General features: G+C 42.4%; 1 protein-coding gene across 2 annotated transcripts in view; it reads right to left on the reverse strand.

Annotated features, from left to right (window-relative positions):
- The window catches only part of MYOF (myoferlin), a 197,264-nt gene that overhangs the window by 73,262 nt on the left and 105,308 nt on the right, over positions 1 to 18,694 (reverse strand). For both annotated transcript variants that reach the window (XM_006147643.3, XM_006147642.3), the window contains 4 exons: positions 13,616 to 13,722; positions 11,011 to 11,203; positions 9,900 to 10,055; positions 5,292 to 5,423 (listed from right to left, as the gene is read on the reverse strand). In XM_006147643.3, the coding sequence (XP_006147705.1) occupies positions 5,292 to 5,423; positions 9,900 to 10,055; positions 11,011 to 11,203; positions 13,616 to 13,722 (588 nt within the window). The remainder of the gene's footprint in view (positions 1 to 5,291; positions 5,424 to 9,899; positions 10,056 to 11,010; positions 11,204 to 13,615; positions 13,723 to 18,694) is intronic.

An 18,694-nucleotide genomic window follows, 5' to 3' on the forward strand; every position in this document is an offset into this window, starting at 1 on the left:
AGAAGCAAGGCATGCCTGCACTTCAGCTTGGAAGCCAGCACACCTCCAGTAAGATTCAGGAAGGACTCTGGCATGGACCAGAAGGAGTTGGGAGCAGTGGAGATAGAACTCACAAGGGGCCTTGAGGGCGATGGCTTTAACCAGAAGCTGTGGGGCAGGACAGGAAGGACAAAGTATTCATGAGCAAGATATGTGAAGGCCTCAAAGACCCCAGAAATTCAGGAGGAAACTGTACAGAAAACTAAGTTTTGGTATTAGCACATGAAGGCAAGGTCTGGTGACATTCCTGTTGTTTTTCATGTGCCACTGCTGGTGTTCACAGGCCACTGGAGAAACTACGGAGTAAAATAAAACTATGGAAACGGTGGGACGTCTCTACCTAAGGTGAAGCTCAATCTCTGCTCTAAGCAGAGAAGAGTCTGGAAATGGGAGAGTGCAGGGGAGCCTTGGGCTGGTTGAACATTTTTAGGGCTACCTGTCCAGGCTTAGCCCCAGCCACGGGGCAGGAGAGCAGGTAGGCACCCAGAAATCGTATGGGAAGGTTGGAACGAGTCTTTCCTATGGTTCCTGGATGTCCCTACTCCACACTTTCCACCCAGAAAAACATCAACATGCTCCATTGAGGACCTCCCCTATACACATGAGTACAACTTCTAGTGATCTCCAATAGCACATCTAAGTCTGAGCTGAACGGGCATGTTTGTGTGTGTCTTCCAGGTGTTCCGCTGTTTCTAAAGTGGTCCATTGATGCCCCATGTCCACCCACATCAGTCACTTCTGGTCCAACCCCTAACTCAGCTACGGAATTGGAACCCCCAAGGTGGCCCTGAGAGTCAGCAGGAGACGCAGTTCTACAATCATGGCAATAGACTGTGAGATCTTTGAGGAGTCAACTTGGTTTCTTTTTTTCTTTTTTTTTTTTTTTTTGAGAAATTTTTGCTATAGGGTACATGCGCTCACCAGAGAGACAGAGAGAGAAGGAGTGACAGAAAGTGAGAAATCATCCCCCCCCCCAAGAGGAAATGGCTACTCTGCCATCCCTTCTCCTCCATTTTCTTCTTGGACTTTTGGGCAGGTGCCCACCCACACCTGGATGAGTTTCAAGCCATCGGGTCTGGGACTCGAACCACAATCAGCCACGTGAGAGTCTAGCGCCTTAACCATTACACCAGCTGCTGGCCCCACAGCTTGGCTTCTTTATCTTCTTCAGCACCTGGCTCAGTGCCTGGCAGAAAGCCACAGCTTCCTGAAAGCATGAGTGGACAAATGAAGCAGGGAGGGAGGACTAAGAGAAGGAAGCATAGATGGGATAATTCTATTTGCTATTCATTCAGTGTTTATAGAGACCTATTATTTTTTCATTCATTCATGAAATACACGTAGGGCCCTATTACATGCCAGGCACTGTTGAATGACTCAAAAGTAAAAATAAAAGGTGGCCCTGGGTTTTCTTTCCCAGCAAGTAGGTCAGAACCACAGTGCTGAGCCACTTACCAGGTACACTAGTGGGCAGCAGGGACATTATAGATCAGCTAGAATGAAGGCAGTCTTCCCATTTATTCAAACATGAGCACCCATCTGTAGAATGGGCTTCATGAAAATTATCAGAAAAGACCCACCAAAAACATTTAGTAAATTTAAATCCATAAACACTTTGACTTAAAAATAGTGTTTAGCTCCACATGGATCCTAAACTTCAGCTGTGAACTAGTGCTTTCAGAGACTTAAAATAAAGATTTTCTGCTGAGACTTCTTCTTCACTTATTTCTAGTGGGTAGTGTTACCTATCTCTTTGTCTCTAGTTCTCTCTGTCTCTGTGTCTCCCTGAGTCTTTTAATTTTTTAATTTTTTTTTTCAAGCTAAGGTATTCTCTGGGCTTTCGAGCTCCTTTATTATGTTAATAAGTATATCTCCATCTGATGACTAGAAATCACTGCAGGGTCACAAGAAATATGGAAAAACAAGAAAATACCTCTCCTCGAAGGTAAAATAAGTCCTCTTCATCCTCAGACAGTATGATGAAATTCATGGAAATGTCTGATAAAGAATTTAGAATTTTCATGGTGACAAAACTCACAAAGATCGAAGAGAAGAGAGACAATGAACTGCCAAAGAGAAGAATTAACTAGACATGATCATTATATGTCTCATATTGCCTTGTAGAGGCAGGTGAAAGGAGCTGAGGAGCTTCAGGAGGTGAGGAAATTCTTGCAAGATCTAAAAGAGGAAATTCCCACTATAAAAAAGAAAATCAAATAGGAAGTCAAAACCTCCCTTGAAAGTATTAAAAGCAGGCTAGATCATACTGAAAATCAAATATCAGAGGTAGAAGATAGAATCGCTGGCCTAGAAAAATCCACCATGAAGACTGAGAAAGTTGCCCACCCAAAAATGAGAATACTATACGAGAAATACTTGATACCATTAAATGTCCAAACATCCAGATAATTGGTATCCCAAAGAGGGAAGAGACCAATGAGGGCATTGACAATCTAGTCCATGAAATCCTGGAAGAAAATTTCCAAACCTAGAGAGGCACTCAAAGATCCAGTACCAGGAAATACAAAGGACCCCCAATAGAATCAACCCAAGAAGATCTTCTCCAAGACACATTGTAGCCAGATTGATGAAAACCACAAAGATAAGATACTAATATTGGCAAGAGAGAAAAGCAAGTTACCTACAAAGGATACCCCATCAGGCTGACAGCGGATTTCTCAACTGAAACAATGCGAGTGAGGAAAGAATGAGAAAATATGTTCAAAGCGTTAAGGGAAAAGCAACTGCAACCACAGATACTATACCTGGCAAAATTATCATTCATATGGGAAGAAAAGACAAGAACATTCTCAGATAAACAAAATCTGAAAGAATTTACCGACACCAGACCAGATCTCCAAGAAGTTCTGCAAGGAGTGCTATACCAGGAAAACTAAATACAGTTACACGGAAATAAGACTTCAAAAACTAAGAAAATGGCCAACTTAATCATGGGGACAAGTCTGGAGTTGAATATTATATCCCAGAATTTAATTTGGGAAAATTGAATCACAACAAAAGATAAAGTACATGAGACTGAACTGGTGAAATAGAATTTTATGACTTTTGACTAACACATTGTTGATTTTTTTTCTAGGCTTTGTTTTCTGATTTTAAGGATTTCTGTCCTGTAGGTTCATGTACCTACCATTTGAACAGATTCCCAATCTGTTTCCTGGCTTTAAGTTTTAAGCATATTTCCTTAGCATTTCTTTGATTTACTAAAGTTAAATCTGCTTTCCTCAAAGTTGAAAAATATAGTAAAAAATACATAATTAATGACCGTAGTAAATTATATAGCATCAGCTAGGTGTTACCTTATAGTATATTCATTCTACTCAAGCCTTAAGTCAGACACGTATTCATAGATATGTATATATCAGCAGAGCTTGCTATTGAAGGTAGTTAGATTATTTAAGAAATTTGTGAATCAATAAAATGTGGGGGGGAAAGGAATGGAAAACAACTGTGGACACCTGAAATAGTGTGGGAAAAGCATGGGAAATGGCAGAGGGTGAGAAATGGGAAAAATATATATATGAAACCAGAAATGGAAAATTATTGACAATAACATGTATGATTAAGCTACTATGCAGCATTTTCTGGATGGGAAATTACATTTTGTATGCTGTGACAATGTTCAATGAATAAATGTAAATTAATTAATTAAAAAATAAGAAATAATAATAAAAAAGGCAAATGGGAACTAGCTGCAATTTTGTTTCTGACAGCAAGTAGGAGCTGCCCCCGGGCCTGTGGCTCTGTTTAGGACTGCAGAGGCAGTAGCTGGTTCCTGCAGTGCCTGATCTCCACAGGTACAGTTCTGTGGTTCCTGTGCTCACACAACTCTTGTCATCCATTTCACCGCATTATGTCTCTCTGCTCTTGAAATACAATGAATATTTAGTTTAGTTTTTTTTTGTTTGTTTGTTTGTTTGTTTTTTTAAAATCTGGGCCACACTGAGTCTCCTTTTTTTTTTTTTTTTTGGGGGGGTTTTTGCGAGGTTTTTGCTATAGGGCGCGTGCGCACGCCAGAGAGACAGAGAGAGACATAGAGACAGAAAGTGAGAAATCACCCCCCAGAGGGGATGGTCACGCCGCAATCCCTTCTTCTCCATTCTCCTCTTGGGATCTTGGGCACGCATGCACACGCGCCCGGCGTGAGTTTTAAGCCACCGCGTACAGAACGCGAACCGCGGTCGACTACGTGGGAGTCCAGCGACATAGCCATTACGCTAACTGCTGGTTCCCTCCTTTTAAGTCCATACAAACAAGCAAATATTTTAAATGACCTAGAATTTTTATGTAATAGTAAAAAATATAAAACAAGATCAAACGTAAAAAAAATAGTGTATAGGAAAATCAAAGTAACTCTACTTTTAGCTATAAAAGTTTATTTTCATGAGATTTTAATGAACAATGTGGACCTTTTTTGAATTATTTATTTAATTTTACTTATTATTATTATTTTAATTTGCTATTGGGCACATACACTCACTAGAGAGAGATGGAGAAAGAGAAGGAAAATGAGAAGGCAAGTTATTGGGTCCAGGACTTGAACCACAGTTGGCCACATGGAAGTTCAGAGCCTTAACCACCATGCCACCTCTGGCCCAACAATATGGATTTTAAATTCAGCGAAGGCTGTACAAACAACCTCTACAGTTTTCGAAGTATTCTGGTGGGATTTCTCGGCCCTGGGACAAACCTATCTGAGACTTCCTCCAAGTGTGAAATGGGTCTTCTGGGGTTTAAACTCCCACCTCCATGCTAGGCAAGCTTCTTGGATCTGAACATCTCAAATGTCCCCTTTTCTGGGTTAGCGTGTGTGTAGGTGTGAGTATGTGCATGTGCGTGTGTGTGTACTTTACTCGCTCAGACAACGGTATGACTGTTACTGAGTTCTAGTCCCGAGAGGGGCAGCCATTTTCAGTATTGCTGGTGAGACTGAGGTGGAGGTCATCTCTTGGAATCATCACAGAAAGGTATTAATGAGACTTGTCACCCTGGTGCATGCTGAGGTTGACAAAACCTGAAGATCTTCTCCTGTCCCCTTGGGATATGGTCCTTCCGTGGGACTACAGGTGGTGATAACAATGGCAGTGGTGGTTGTGGGTATGTGATGTACAGGTGGTGATAACAATGGCAGTGGTGGTTTTGGGTTTTTGATTGTTTTATCTTAAGGATAAAAGGTCAAACTACCCACCCCATCTCCACCAAAGAGGAAAAGAGAGTGACATCATTAAGCGTACCATCTCAGCAAAGACGGTGAAGGTTCCTTCTGCAAAGCTGTTGAACTTCTTCTCGACAGCACTCAGGCCCAGCCACACGTTCACTCGCAATTTCACAGGCACCTTGGGCCCATTGTTTTTCTCCTGCGGATACTGTAAGATGGACAATAACGTGTTAGGCTGGGCCCAGAGCGGACAGTACTCCATACATTGCTCTCACCAGTCGAACTTCATGTTTGCTTTAGTTAAAATACTTCCAAGTGACCCTACGGCAAAGACTATAATTATAGCCAAAGCCATGGGCTCCAAGTGAGCATCATAGGCTCCTGCTGTCCCCGAGGCCCTCTCAGGAGGCTCACAAAGTCAAACAATTTTCCTGATAAGACCAGCGTGGTGGGTATCTTTTTTACAGTATCAATGGTGTCACAGCAATGACAAGAAAGCTCCTGGTACAGTATCAGGAATCAAGGTGATGACACCAAACTGTCCCCATTAGTAATAGCGAAAATAATGGTAATACTTGACTCTGCGCTTGGAGTAAAGAAAATCAAACCTTAGGTTTTACTAAGGCATTCTGTCCACGGAGGAGTAGAAATTCCTAATCTTATGGCATCTTGACCTTTGAGCACATGCCTTTTACTATTTCATGTGATGAAATGGGAAGTCTACAACAAAGCATTTTAGTGACTAATGAGCAGATGATGGTTTTCTTTCTTTTTTTAAAAAAATATTATTTATTTTTTATTTACTATGTTTTTCAGAAAATGTGCTACAGGGCACATGTGCTCATCAGATAGAGACAGAGAAGGAGAGCAAGTTGCCAGGTTGGAAACTCAAACCACGGCTGGCCATGTGAGAGTCCAGCACCTCAACCACCATACCCCCTGCTGACTCAACGATGGTTTTCGCGAGATAAAGCTTCGTGCAAATTGTTTCCATTGTGACTTGAACTATTGGGTCACTGGAAAAGTCATCACACATTTTTCTATGCAAAAATATACTTTTTAAAAACAAAAATGTTTTACTTAAAATAGCAATTGACAAACAAATATAGTTATTCAGATTTGAGTATGGGGCAGATATGTTCTTTTTCTTTTTTTTTTTTTGGAGAGAGAGGTTTTTGCTACAGGGTGTGTGTACTCGCCAGAGACAGAAAGCAAGAAACTGCCCCCCGGGGGTGGCTATGCTGCAATTCCTTCTCTCAGGATTTGGGCATGCACACACATGTGAATAGCATGAGTTTTAAGCCTCTGTTTTCCGGACTCAAACTGCAGTCGACTACGTGGGGGCCCAACAATGTAACCATTAAGCAATCTGCTGGTCCCAAGGGCAGACATTTTCTTGACCTCAGGCAAGCTTCTCACATCTAGAAAAATAATGGAACGTATTGGTTGCCGATGACAAAATTTAAGCTTTAAAGTAGAAAATAGGAGTTTCAAAATTTTGTATCTGTCATGTTGAGTTCAACAGCTTCCCAATACATAAAGTATTTTCTGATACGATAAGCGATATAAATGTGACATTTTTTTCAGTATTGTATGATGACATCCATCAGTGTTATGAAGAGTTGAGTAGCTCAGTGAACCGATGTTTTCTAAATGATAGAAAATCATGCGTGATTAAGAGCCATTCAAAGTCTGAGAAAGGCCCAGCCAGATGGCACAGGTAGTAGTGCACCACTTCATGATACAGACTACACGAGAAGCCCAGGTTCAGATCCTGAGTCAAGCCAAACACTACAGAGGTGCAGGTGCATACCCCATGATCCTGGTTGGCTCGGCGGCTGGGGGAGGGCTGCGGCGTGATAAGACCCTGTCAAAGATACCCATCTCTTTCTCTCTCTCTAGGAATGAATTTTTAAAAACATAAAGAAAGACCAATGGATTTTAATGTAGCTGAGCATGGAAAATTTATTGATGTGATTTCAGATTTCACATTGCAATTAATTTTTTAAGAGCTACTGCTTGAGTCTCGTGACAGCAAAGATGAATACCCACAATTATCTTAAAAGATTATTAAAATATTCCTCCTTTTCCAAGTACATATCTATGAGAAGATGGATTCTCTATGTGTATTTCAACCAAATAACTTATTCTATCAACTGAAATGCGTAAGCAGAGAATCTGGTTGTATTTCTATTTTATGCAAGTATTAAAGATGTCTGAAAAAAATGTGAGAGTATCACTGTTCTCTTTTTATAGAAAATATAGTTATATCACATAAAAAAGTAATTTATGTTAATATGAACATTTTAAGTTAAATATATACTTTATCTGTAATTTGTGTTAATAATGAGTTAATAATTACTGTTTAATGAATTAACATAAAAACTTAAAAATTCCTCAGTTTTCATTTATATTACAGTAACTATTAACACATATAATCTACATGAACAAAAGTCCTCTGGTGTCTTCCAAAACATTTTAAACATAAAAAGGACCTCAAGACCAACACAACCCACTGATTTAAATGGCTCCTTAAGGGGCCAGCAGGCAGCATGGTGGCTAAGGAGCTGGACTTCCAGGTGGCCTATAGTTCAAGTCCCAGACCTGGTGACTTGCTTTCTCACTTTCTCTCTCACTTTCTGTGTCTGTCTCTCTCTGGGAGTGCATGTGCCCTATAGCAAATAAAAATCATAAAAGAAATAAAATAAAATAAATAATTTTTAAAAATGGCTCCTTAAACTGAATGATGAGTATTAACAAAACCAATAAATATATAAACCATTGTCTTCAAAGCATTTTGCTATTTCTCCACTGAACTCTAAAACCTTACACAGAATACTTCTTGGTCTCTTCTCCTGCTTTCTGTGAACTTTATTTACTGATCAGTTTGCTTCGACTCCCTGCTGAGGTCAATTCTAATTGTGATCCTATCTTAAGTGAAGTGTATTCTACCATGAGACACTTGAAATAAGATAGTCACTCTGATTCTGTTCACACCCTTCTGGTTAGAGCAAGAAGCAACTAAATACTTTTTAAAGAATTATTTAATTTTATTTATTATCTTTTTTAAAAAATTGGGAACCAGCAGTTAGCGTAATGGCTATGTCCCTGGACTCCCACGTAGTCAACCGCGGTTCGCGTCCTGGACCCGGTGGCTTAAAACTCACGCCGGGCGCATGTGCGTGCATGCCCAAGATCCCGAGAGGAGAATGGAGGAGAAGGGATTGCGGTGTGACCATCCCCCCTGGGGGGCGATTTCTCGCTTTCTGTCTCTAATGTCTCTCTCTGTCTGTCTGGCGAGCGCACGCGCCCTATAGTGAAAATCTCTCAAAAAAAAAAAAATTAAGAAGAGAGAGAGAGAGAAAGTAAGCCACCAGGTCTGGGACTTGAACTGTGGTTGACCATGTGGGAGTCCAGGGTCTTAACCCCCATGCCACCTGCTGGTCCCAACAAGCAACTATATTAAAAGTTAGCAGATATGGTTCTAGCAGGTGGTGTGGGGGTTAAGGCTTCTACATGGTCAATTGTAGTTTGAGACCCAGACCCAGTGGCTTGCTTTCTCGCTTTTCCTCTTTCTCTCTGTTTCTCTGTTTCTCTGTCTCTGATGAGCACATGTACTCTGCAGCAAATTAAAAAACAAACAAAAAAAAACAGTAGTAAGTAAAAATTAAAATAATAAAAAAGGTAGCAGGTATCTCCTTGTTTTAAGAGAATGGTCTACCCTGACTGCCTTTTTTCTTCTTGAATTTTATTCTTCTTCCCCCAAATCCAAAGAACTCCAGTTTGAGATGGCCAGGAAGTAGATGTCAAAACATGCAGATGGGAACTATTCTGATTTCCTTGTTTCCAGCTCTAGTTCTCCTTTGCTTCTCCATATGCACACACAGAGCAGTTTTTTGTTTGTTTTGTTTGTTTTAAGAGAGATTTACATGCTCATCAGACAGAGACAGAGAGAGAAAAGGTGAGAAACCATCCCCCCTCTCCATTCTCCTCTTGGGATTATGGGCACATATGCACACATGCCAGTGTGAGTTTTAAGCCACTGGGTCTAGGACTCAAACTACGGTCTGCCATGAGGGTGTCCAGTGCCTTAACCACTACACCACGTGCTGGACCCCAGAGCAGCTCTTAACGGGAAGTCTTGGGATGGGGTATGGGCTCTAGGAAGCTCCTGAATCATGCAAACATGGGCTAGGTGTGCCACGTGCATTCTTCTGGGGAAGGCCAGTAGCTTCTACAGACACTTAAAGGGGTCCATGACTCTAAACACATTCAGAACCTCTGCCCTAGAAAGTTGGAATTCGAGGACCCATTTAGTTAGAGCAATGGATTCCATGGACGATCTACCGCCTTCTGCCCCCTTTCCTCCACATTCATTAGAATAAAGAGAAGAAAGGCAGTGCTTTGCATGAGCCACGAGAAGTGAATGGAAAATTCAGGCCCGGAAGTAAAGCATTCACATTGCCTGGTTCATATTAACGACCCAAAGGCGTCTACTAATAGAAAGTGTCCTTGATTCAATACCAGCCGACCTCAGATCATTCTCTGAAAGTTCTCTCCCTAGAGAAGGGGCCAGACAGGTTAGAATTGATCACAAACTCCTACTTATTCAACGAGTAGCAACTGAAGCAAAGCAGCCCCTCCCCGGAATCCGGGTCCCACCGCGCACAGTGAGGACGCGTACCTTCAGGAGGATGGTCTGGGTTTTCCCGCAGTACTTCCCAGACGCGTTCTCACCGCTGGTGGAGTACAAGACCTGATGCGCAGGAATCCGTGCGTAGGCCAGTCTCTTCTCTCCCCGGATCATCCAGATGATAATGTCAGGCATACTGTTCTGAGGCTGTCGTTTGGTTGGACAGAAACAGAGGCAAAATTCGGGTTAGTTCAAGTGCAGAGGAACCAGAGACCTGCAGGTAAGACCCTCACGGTTTTCTGCTTAGTAAAGAAATACTGGGGTTGAGGCTTTGCCCCCAATTCCCGAGACCCAGCATCTTCTAGGACACAAGGTGAGCCCGTGGCACTGAGGTGGGCTGAGGCTGCTCAAAGGACATAGAGGGGAGAGGGGGTGCTTCACCTGGTGGAAGTCCCATCTCCTCTGCTCTGAGAGGCACTTGGGAAACACCCCCCCTGACCCCGGGCATCATTTGAGGAAAGCCACGAGCAGCAGCAGAGTTCTTGGATTTACAGAACATTCTATTTACAGCATCTGCCTCACAGTCCAGTTCTGCAACATCTACGGTGTCAATCTAGCTTTTGAAAAAGCATCTTTCTACTGGATTGAAAAGGAGACAGAAATTCCCTATAGAAAACTTTGAAAGTACTAAAAGGTACAAAGAAGAATAAAAATGACCTATGATCTTATGTGTTTTTTCAAATGTATTTCTACCCGCAAAATTATTACTACCTACCTCCTTGAGCTCTGGAAGAGGAGGAAAGGTCCCCTCATCCCGTTGTTCTTCTGTCAAACCCCAACCCCAACCAAAGCAGACACTTTAATCCTAAGTGCTATACCAATCTGCTCCTTCATTCAAAACCTTGGGCCAATCCTGTGAAAATGGTAATCATCTGTCCACTTTAGGAGATATTTCCTGGATCGTTAACCCAAAATTCTCTTCTTGCCCTGATTTTGAGGACTTTCATGCCCACTGCCATCAGCATTCAGGCTAATGACTGATTTTCATCATCCGTCAGAACTATTTGATATCCGAGAACCTCCTTCCACCACCTCCATCCTCGGTGCCCTTGTAGAGAATCCTTCCACGTCAAGCGACACTTGTGTAGTGTAGAAGTCCTACCTCTTCAGTTAGCTGCATCAACCTATCAAGCCAGTCCTCAATTTCCACCAGGGTGGACTTCACATCTGTGGCTTCAGAGCGCATCTTCACGGCCGCCTCATGGATCTGGGAGAGCGATCTGGATCGCAGCTTTCGGATCTGAGTATCAAGGATTGTGACATTGGGCTTTCCTTCTGTGAGTGGCAATGTGTAACTGAAACATAAACAGACAAGCGAATAAACAAAAACTGAAGAACAACCTTTTAGATTTTGGAATTATCAAGTTCATCTACATTTGACGTCCCTCTTGCAAGCCGCGTCAGTCTCCTAGCTGATTCTCAGCACGGCCTGATTTACGCTGGAGCTGAGTGGAGCCACCACTGACAGAGCAGACCCACCAGGCAGCGTCTCTCTCTCTCTCTTTGAACATTCACATTTATTTATTTATCTATTTATTCGTTGTGATTTTCAAACCATCAGCTTCAGGACTTGAACTGCAGTAAGCCATGTGGAAAAGCTAGCACCTTAACCACCATGCCCCCTTCTGGTTCCCAGACAGTGTCTCTTAACATCCATGAGGAAGGTGGGGGGAATAAAATTCCAAGTCATTCCTTCAATGCGACCTAAGGCCCATGGAGTCACTGGAAAGATGGAAACGGCAGAAGCTAAGAGAAATAGGCCTTCCCTCCTTTAGCCGCCTAGAACCTTTATATGGACCCATAAAATGATGGAGGAAGAAGGGAGGTGAGAGATCATTTATTCTGACAGTTCTTAACTTAGAGACCACGGGCCTCGAGGCGGTCTACAGGTAGGCTTCTCAAGGTCTGTGACGCCTGGCGACTTTAAAGAAAAGGGCGTATGTCTGTGTCTCCAGGCAGTGTGACCTATGGGGAAGGTTGGGGGCGTTGGATCCAACCATCTGGCTCTAAAATGGGCCCACATTTACCAGTTCTTGGACCTGAATCAGTTACTTAATTTCTGTTTCCCAATCTTCACCTGTGGGAAGATAAAATTTACCTCGTAGGGTTGTCGTGAGAGGAAAATGGACTCATCTATGGGAGGAGCATTTAGAACAGTGCCTGCTACGTCGCAGTCCAAATGCCAACACCATCATCATCACGCATTGCCATCTTCGTCACTGTCACCTCAACAGAGTCACCAAGGGGAGTTCCAAAGTGACTAAGAACCATCTGTGCGGGCCAAGCCCTCATTCCAAAGGAAAGCTGGGATGTCTAGGGACAGGGTTGCAGGGAACAGCCAAGCTGCTGCCAGACCTTTCCTCTCTGTGGAAGCCAGTGGGGCCACGGGGTGAGGTTGTCACCAATTTCAGGAAGTTCTACTCATGCTATCTCCACCTAGAATTTCCACTCATTTGAATTTCACCCAGCTTCTTAAATAAAGGAAATCCTAGGGTGACTTCCCTTAAACACTGAATTTCCTGTTACATGAAGCTAAAAAAGGTTCCAATTTGATTTTTTAAAATAGTTCATATTGGAAATGTAAATAGGTATGCCTGTAATCTCCTCAGTAAACCTTAACATTCACAGACATTTTCGATTTGAGAGTGTACCAGATATTTCTGTTTGGCTTCATCAAAGTCTATGGCAGTACGTTTGAAGGGGTGAGACCCTGGAGTGATTCTTTGAGATAAAAACATACATGGAAGATGTTAGCTCAAGTCACAATTGAGACTTTTGATGAAACAGATCCCAGCTGCAAAATACGGAGCAGGAAGAGGGGTTATGCTGGGAAACCCACCTCTGGGCATCAGACTCATAATTTTCTCTCCTTGGGCCTCTGCTTCTCAACTCTAAGACACATACTAGACTCCAAGCACCTGCAGTACTTGGGTCTCTGGGGCATTTCAATTACCTGACTTCACCACTAGGAGGCACAAGAGTACAGGGTGATTTAGGGCTGAGCCCAGAGGGATTAAAAAAGGCCAAGGTTCTTGCCCTAAGGGCAAATATTCAATAAACTCTTCTTTTGGAACTTCCCTGTCCACTGCGTTATTAGCCAATGTTTAAAATGAGTTGGGAATGAATCACTTCCCCTGTTGACTTCCACATGCCCGAGGAGCTGAGCCGTTTCCCCAAGTCACAGTTACGGAAGGTCGGCAGGCTCAAGTCAAATCGCCGCCTCTGTTTGCCTCACGGAGGCCGGTGTTCCTCAAACGTTCCGCACAAGAGCCAAGTAAAAGGACTGGTTCTAAAAATATGTCTATGAATTAGGAACATTGTTCTGTTTGGTAAAACCCATGCTCCACCCTCAGACCCCATTGTCTGTGGGAGCCCAGAGACTGTAGTCATTCTTCAGAGCGGTGAGATCCATGGATTCTGGAAAGCCCGAGCAAGGCCCACTTCTGCCTACCCCTTGCTCTGGGACTGGCTTCTGGGAGTGGAGGCTCAGCCTCCTTGGGCTACTTTAGAACTGGCACCAAATCAGTAAACGGAGCTTTTCCTGGTGGTGACTCAGAGACTCCTCTAGTGAGGGCCTTTTCAGAAACTTGAGTAGGTCAAAGTCATTTTTCAGACAAACACTAGAAATGACTCTAGGCTCTCATAGTCCTAGGATTCCAGGGAAAAGAGCGTGGCTGGGAATTGAGGCAGGAATAAGGTGACTATACCTTGTGTCTTCTATAACTTCGTCTATCAGTTTCAACCACAATTCGGCCAGCTGGTTTGCAGGAATTTTACCTTGTATCCCTGATTTTAGTGCTTCTACATTTGATTGCTAAAGAATTTGGAAAAAAGAGAAACAATTGGTAATTATACATCATGAAGGGATGCCCAATAAAGGCTAAACTTTAATTTTTAAATTTTTATTATTAGTAGTATTATTATTAGAACTATTTTTGCTATACGGTGCATGTGCTCACTAGAGAGACAGACAGAGACAGACAGAAAGTGAGAAATCACCCCTCACGGGGGTTGGCCACACTGCTATCCCTTCTCTTCCAGTTCTCTCTTGGGATTTTGGGCACACATGCACACGTGCCCAGCGTGTTTCAAGCCTCCAGGTCTGGGACTCAAATAGTGGTCGGCCATGTGAGAGCCCAGCTGAGCTGTTGCCAGACCTTTCCTCTCTGTGAAAGCCGGTGGGGCCACGGGGTGAGATTGTCACCAATTAAGCCATCTGCTGGTCCAGTAACATTTATTTTACGTTAAAAGAAAAAAAGAAAAGAGATGGGACCAGCAGTTAGCGTAATGACTCTGGACTCCCATGTAGTCGACCGTGGTTCACGTCCCGGACCCGGTGGCTTAAAACTCACGCTGGGCGTGTGTGCGTGCGTGACCAAGATCCTGAGAGGAGAACGGAGGAGAAGGGATTGCAGCATGGCCATCCCCCCTGGTGGGTGATTTCTCACTTTCTATCTCTCTGTCTCTGTCTGTCTGGTGAGCGCACGAGCCCTATAGCAAAAACCTATCAAAAAAAAAAAAAAAAGAGAAAAAGACTTACAGGAAAACGAAATATTTTTTGAAGTAATATTTACCACAGCTTAGCACTATCTAGTTTCCTTCAAAAGGCAATTAAACACTAATCTATTTAAGTAATAGGGCTTTTTCATTATGTAAAAGGTCATATGTATTAGGACTTTTTCACATATGACCTTTGAAACTATACAAATATTTGATGTATTAAAAATAAATAAAACAAAATTAGCAAGGATAGGAGAAGAGACTCTGAAATGTAGTGCAAACAGAAACAAATTAGATCTAATTATATTTCAGATGAATAACATAATTACACTGTCCCAAGTAACTTTTGAACACAGTATTTTAACCCTTAGTTAAAAGGCAAAAAAGCTCCAAAACCCATAAGCGTATAGAACTCTAATTAGTGTAGTAGGCTTCTTTTTTGCAATAGTTCATTGATGGATTTTAGAATTGAACAAATGAAAAAATATATTGACAATAACAGAGGCTAGATTTCTCATTGTTACAGAGTGGAGTTAAAAACAGACATGGGGGTCCAGCAGGTGGCGTGGTGGATAAGATGCTGGACTCCCACATGGCCAACTGTGGTTCAAGTCCTGGACCTGGCAGTTTGCTTTTCTTTCTCTCTCTCCTTCTCTATGGTGGGCATACACACCCTGTGGCAAAATTTTAAAAATTAATTAAATAAAATTAAAATAAATTACACAAAAACTTTTTTTAAAAAGGGAAAACATAAATACAGGGAAGACTAGAACAAACCCTGGGGTGTTAGACTGGAATCAGAGGCACATTTATAAACTCATGGCTTCTAGTAGATTGACATAGAACTAATATACATAGATGCAGAGACTTCAAAAAGTTTATGGAAAATGGAATTAAAGTAGAAATTTATTTTGGTACGAAAAATCTGCAATCCATGCATAAATTTTTCATAATACACATCTTTCACAAAATTTTCGAAGACCTCTGTGTGTGTGTGTGTGTACACATTTGTCTGCTGGTAAAGCCTAGAAGCCATGACATTTCCATCGTAGTGAGTACCCTAGCACCAAGATCTTGTTTCGAAGATGCCATTCCCTACTGAAGATACCAGAGACCTTTGGAGAAATGGTATTCCAGGGCTGAGGCAGAGGAAACTCAAGACCAGCCCAGAACAAATGGTTGTGCCACATTAACACCTGCCAGCAGAGAGGTTGACGGAGTGTCACTATAAATATCAAAAGTCCTGATCATAGAAAGCCACCACCTCTCGAGAACAGCATGGAGCTGGGACAGCTTGGTCAATGGAGAGGAGGGCTAATAAGAACCAGGATGAAAAAGCTGAAGAACATTGAAAACACAATTAGAATAAAGGGATGATTAACTGTCTGCCAATTCCCTTGAGAAGAGGGGTTAGAAATTAATACTCCAATTAATTTATGCTGCATGTCAATTTTAACTTTATTATATGAACAATTATGCTTAAGTTAATTTAAATCTAATTTAAATACTCCCAGATTATCTTTATTAACATAAAATATTTTTAGATTTTTGCCATAGGGTCATAGATCAGGACCCTAGATCAGGACCCTCCAAGAGCTCCACATGTCTTGGTCCAGTCCTGGTAGAGGTTAGATCTTAGAAAAAGTAATTATTAGACCAGCAGTTAGCGTAATGGCTATGTTGCTGGACTCCCACATAGTCGACCGCGGTTCGAGTCCCAGACCTGGCGGATTAAACACACACCGGGCACGTGTGCGTGCGTGCGTGCCCAAGATCCCGAGAGGAGAATGAAGAAGGGATTGTGGCCTGGCCATCCCCCCTGGGGGGTGATTTCTCACTTTCTGTCTCTCTGTCTCTCTCTCTCTCTCTGTCTGGTCAGTGCACATACCCTATAGCAAAAACCTCTCCAAAAAAAGTATATATATAAAAAAGTAATTATTAATGTAATTCGGAAATCAAAATACTAATACCAGATGTATTTTATCAGTTCTTGTTTTATAAATAACTTGATAACTTTCATGTAATTTAAAATATCCCAAACATGTCCTCCTTCTTACCAATCTAGTTGACCAATGTCAATCGAATGGATAATCATAGATACCTTATCTATGCAGTTCCTGCCAGTGGTAACCCCTCAACTGCCAAACAAGGGAAGTTTCTCTGGTCTTCAGCAAGAATGGAAACTATCAGGGGCTGGTTTCTCTAAGCTACCTCTTCCTACAGTGGAGATTGTTATTGCACTAACGGCAATGCTCTAAGAGGTCCAGAATGATCTTTGAATGGTCCATTTTCCACACACAAATTATGGTAGAGACTAAGAGGTGCTGCCTCCCACCTCTGCTTCTCCTCTCCTCTCCCCTTCCACAGTCAGAAAACTTTAACCTGGGCATATGCCTGCCTAGACATAAGACTGCATTTCCTAACTCCCTTGACTTTAAATGTGGCCTTATGACTGGATTCTGGCCAATGGAAAGTGAGGAGAAATCAGGTGTGTGAGTCTCCCTCAAAGGAAAAGACCTGTGTCTTCCTCCCCCACACTTTTCCCCTGTTCTCAGGCTGGAGGGTGGAGGCAGTGATGAGCTGTCTCAGCCATTCAAACACTGAAAACTCTTAGAGAGGCAAATGGGGAAAGAGCCCGGGTTCCCGACATCACCGACCCTCCATGCCAGCTTGGGACACCTACCTCAGTTGTTAGTAAAGAAGTCGCTCTTACTCGTTGACCACTGGATCCTGTATTCTGATGTTACAGTGGCCTGGCCTGGGTCCTAACTAATACATAATGCATTCATTCACTCTGTCTGGTGAAAAGGAAATGTAGAAAAGATAAACTTACCAGTCGTTCTGCCATGACCAGGAGCGTGTTCACCGCATCCAGGCGATGACTAATGTCCTCCCAGTATGAAGTCAGGGTGACAACTGGCTTTACGTGAGCCCAAGGCAAGTAATAATAGTAGTTCCCTGGTACAGAACATTGAGGTCAGTGGACACTGGACACTTAGGATACACAACATGTTTATCAGAGAGGTGCAGGCTGAGCTGATTAAACCAGAGGCCTGGAGATGCTTCGGGTGGTCTGGTTCTTTAATTCTATTCAATTAACCAACTCAAGGATAGATAATTTTTAAGAAAGTGTTGCCAGAGGACCTGTATTTGCCAGAGAGAGGGGGGAGGGGGGAGGGAGGGAGGGAAAGGGAGAAAACCCTGAGTCTGTGGTGCATGGTCATGATGCAATCTTTTCTCTTCCATCTCCCCAGCCTGTCAGGATCTTGGGCATACAGACATGTGCTTAGTGTGTTTTTCAAGCCATCAAAGCCAAGATTTGAATCTCAGTTGGCCATGAAGGACCCGACTCTCCATGCAAGGCATTAACCACTGTGCTATGGGGGCACGCTGGGGCTGGTCAAATGAAACGATGGGGCCAGCAGGTGGCATGATGGTTAAAGCAATGAATTCCCACATGGCTGACTGTGGTCCAGGTTCTGGACCCAGAGGCTTGAAATCACAACAAATCAATAGATAAAGAAATTTTTTTTTAAGTTCTGAATGAAAAGAAAAATAAACTTTTCATTCAGCCTGTTTTGAAAATCTCTGTAAAATACCCTTTAAATTGAGCACGACAATTGCAGGATCTCTTAGAGATTCCAGGACATGCATGTGAACATGATTACACACGACGACAGCAGAAAATACAATAGAGCACAGAGGAGATTACATGGAATGTGTTTGTCTCCCCATATGGTTATTCTAAATAGTATTTTTGTTGGAGCAAAGAATTAAACAATTAAAAAGGTTTCTGTTCTTTGAAAACCTTAGCTGCCTCCATAGGATTTGATATTACTTAGAGCCTTACTGTGGTTAAAAATTATTAGCTGACATGTTCCAGGGTAGTTTATATTTTTAAACCACTGGTACAAAAATTAGGTAAGAATTATGGTAACATTGTGGAGACACTCAATCAGAATGCCTCTCTCTTTTTCTATATTTTTGAACCATTTGTTGATACTTAGGGCGTTCTCATACTTTGTCTTCTATTGTAACTTATTGTAAACACTAGAGTGTAAAAGCAGGGGCTGTTTCTCACCACCTTCATTCAAATCCAGCTCTGTAGAAGGTGAAGAGACTGAGGGTTACAATGAAGCGATGTGGGTATGGTCGGGGTGATGGTGAGTAACAGCAAAGACTAGACGTTTCCTTTTCCAGTGCCTGAGCCAGAGTCCCACCTACCAACTACTCAATTTAAGAAAGATTTGGGGCTTAGTAAGGGCAGGAGCTGTTTTGGGAGCTCA

This window comes from Tupaia chinensis, unplaced genomic scaffold (assembly GCF_000334495.1).
Source record: "Tupaia chinensis unplaced genomic scaffold, TupChi_1.0 Scaffold000217_1, whole genome shotgun sequence".
Taxonomy (NCBI): domain Eukaryota; kingdom Metazoa; phylum Chordata; class Mammalia; order Scandentia; family Tupaiidae; genus Tupaia; species Tupaia belangeri.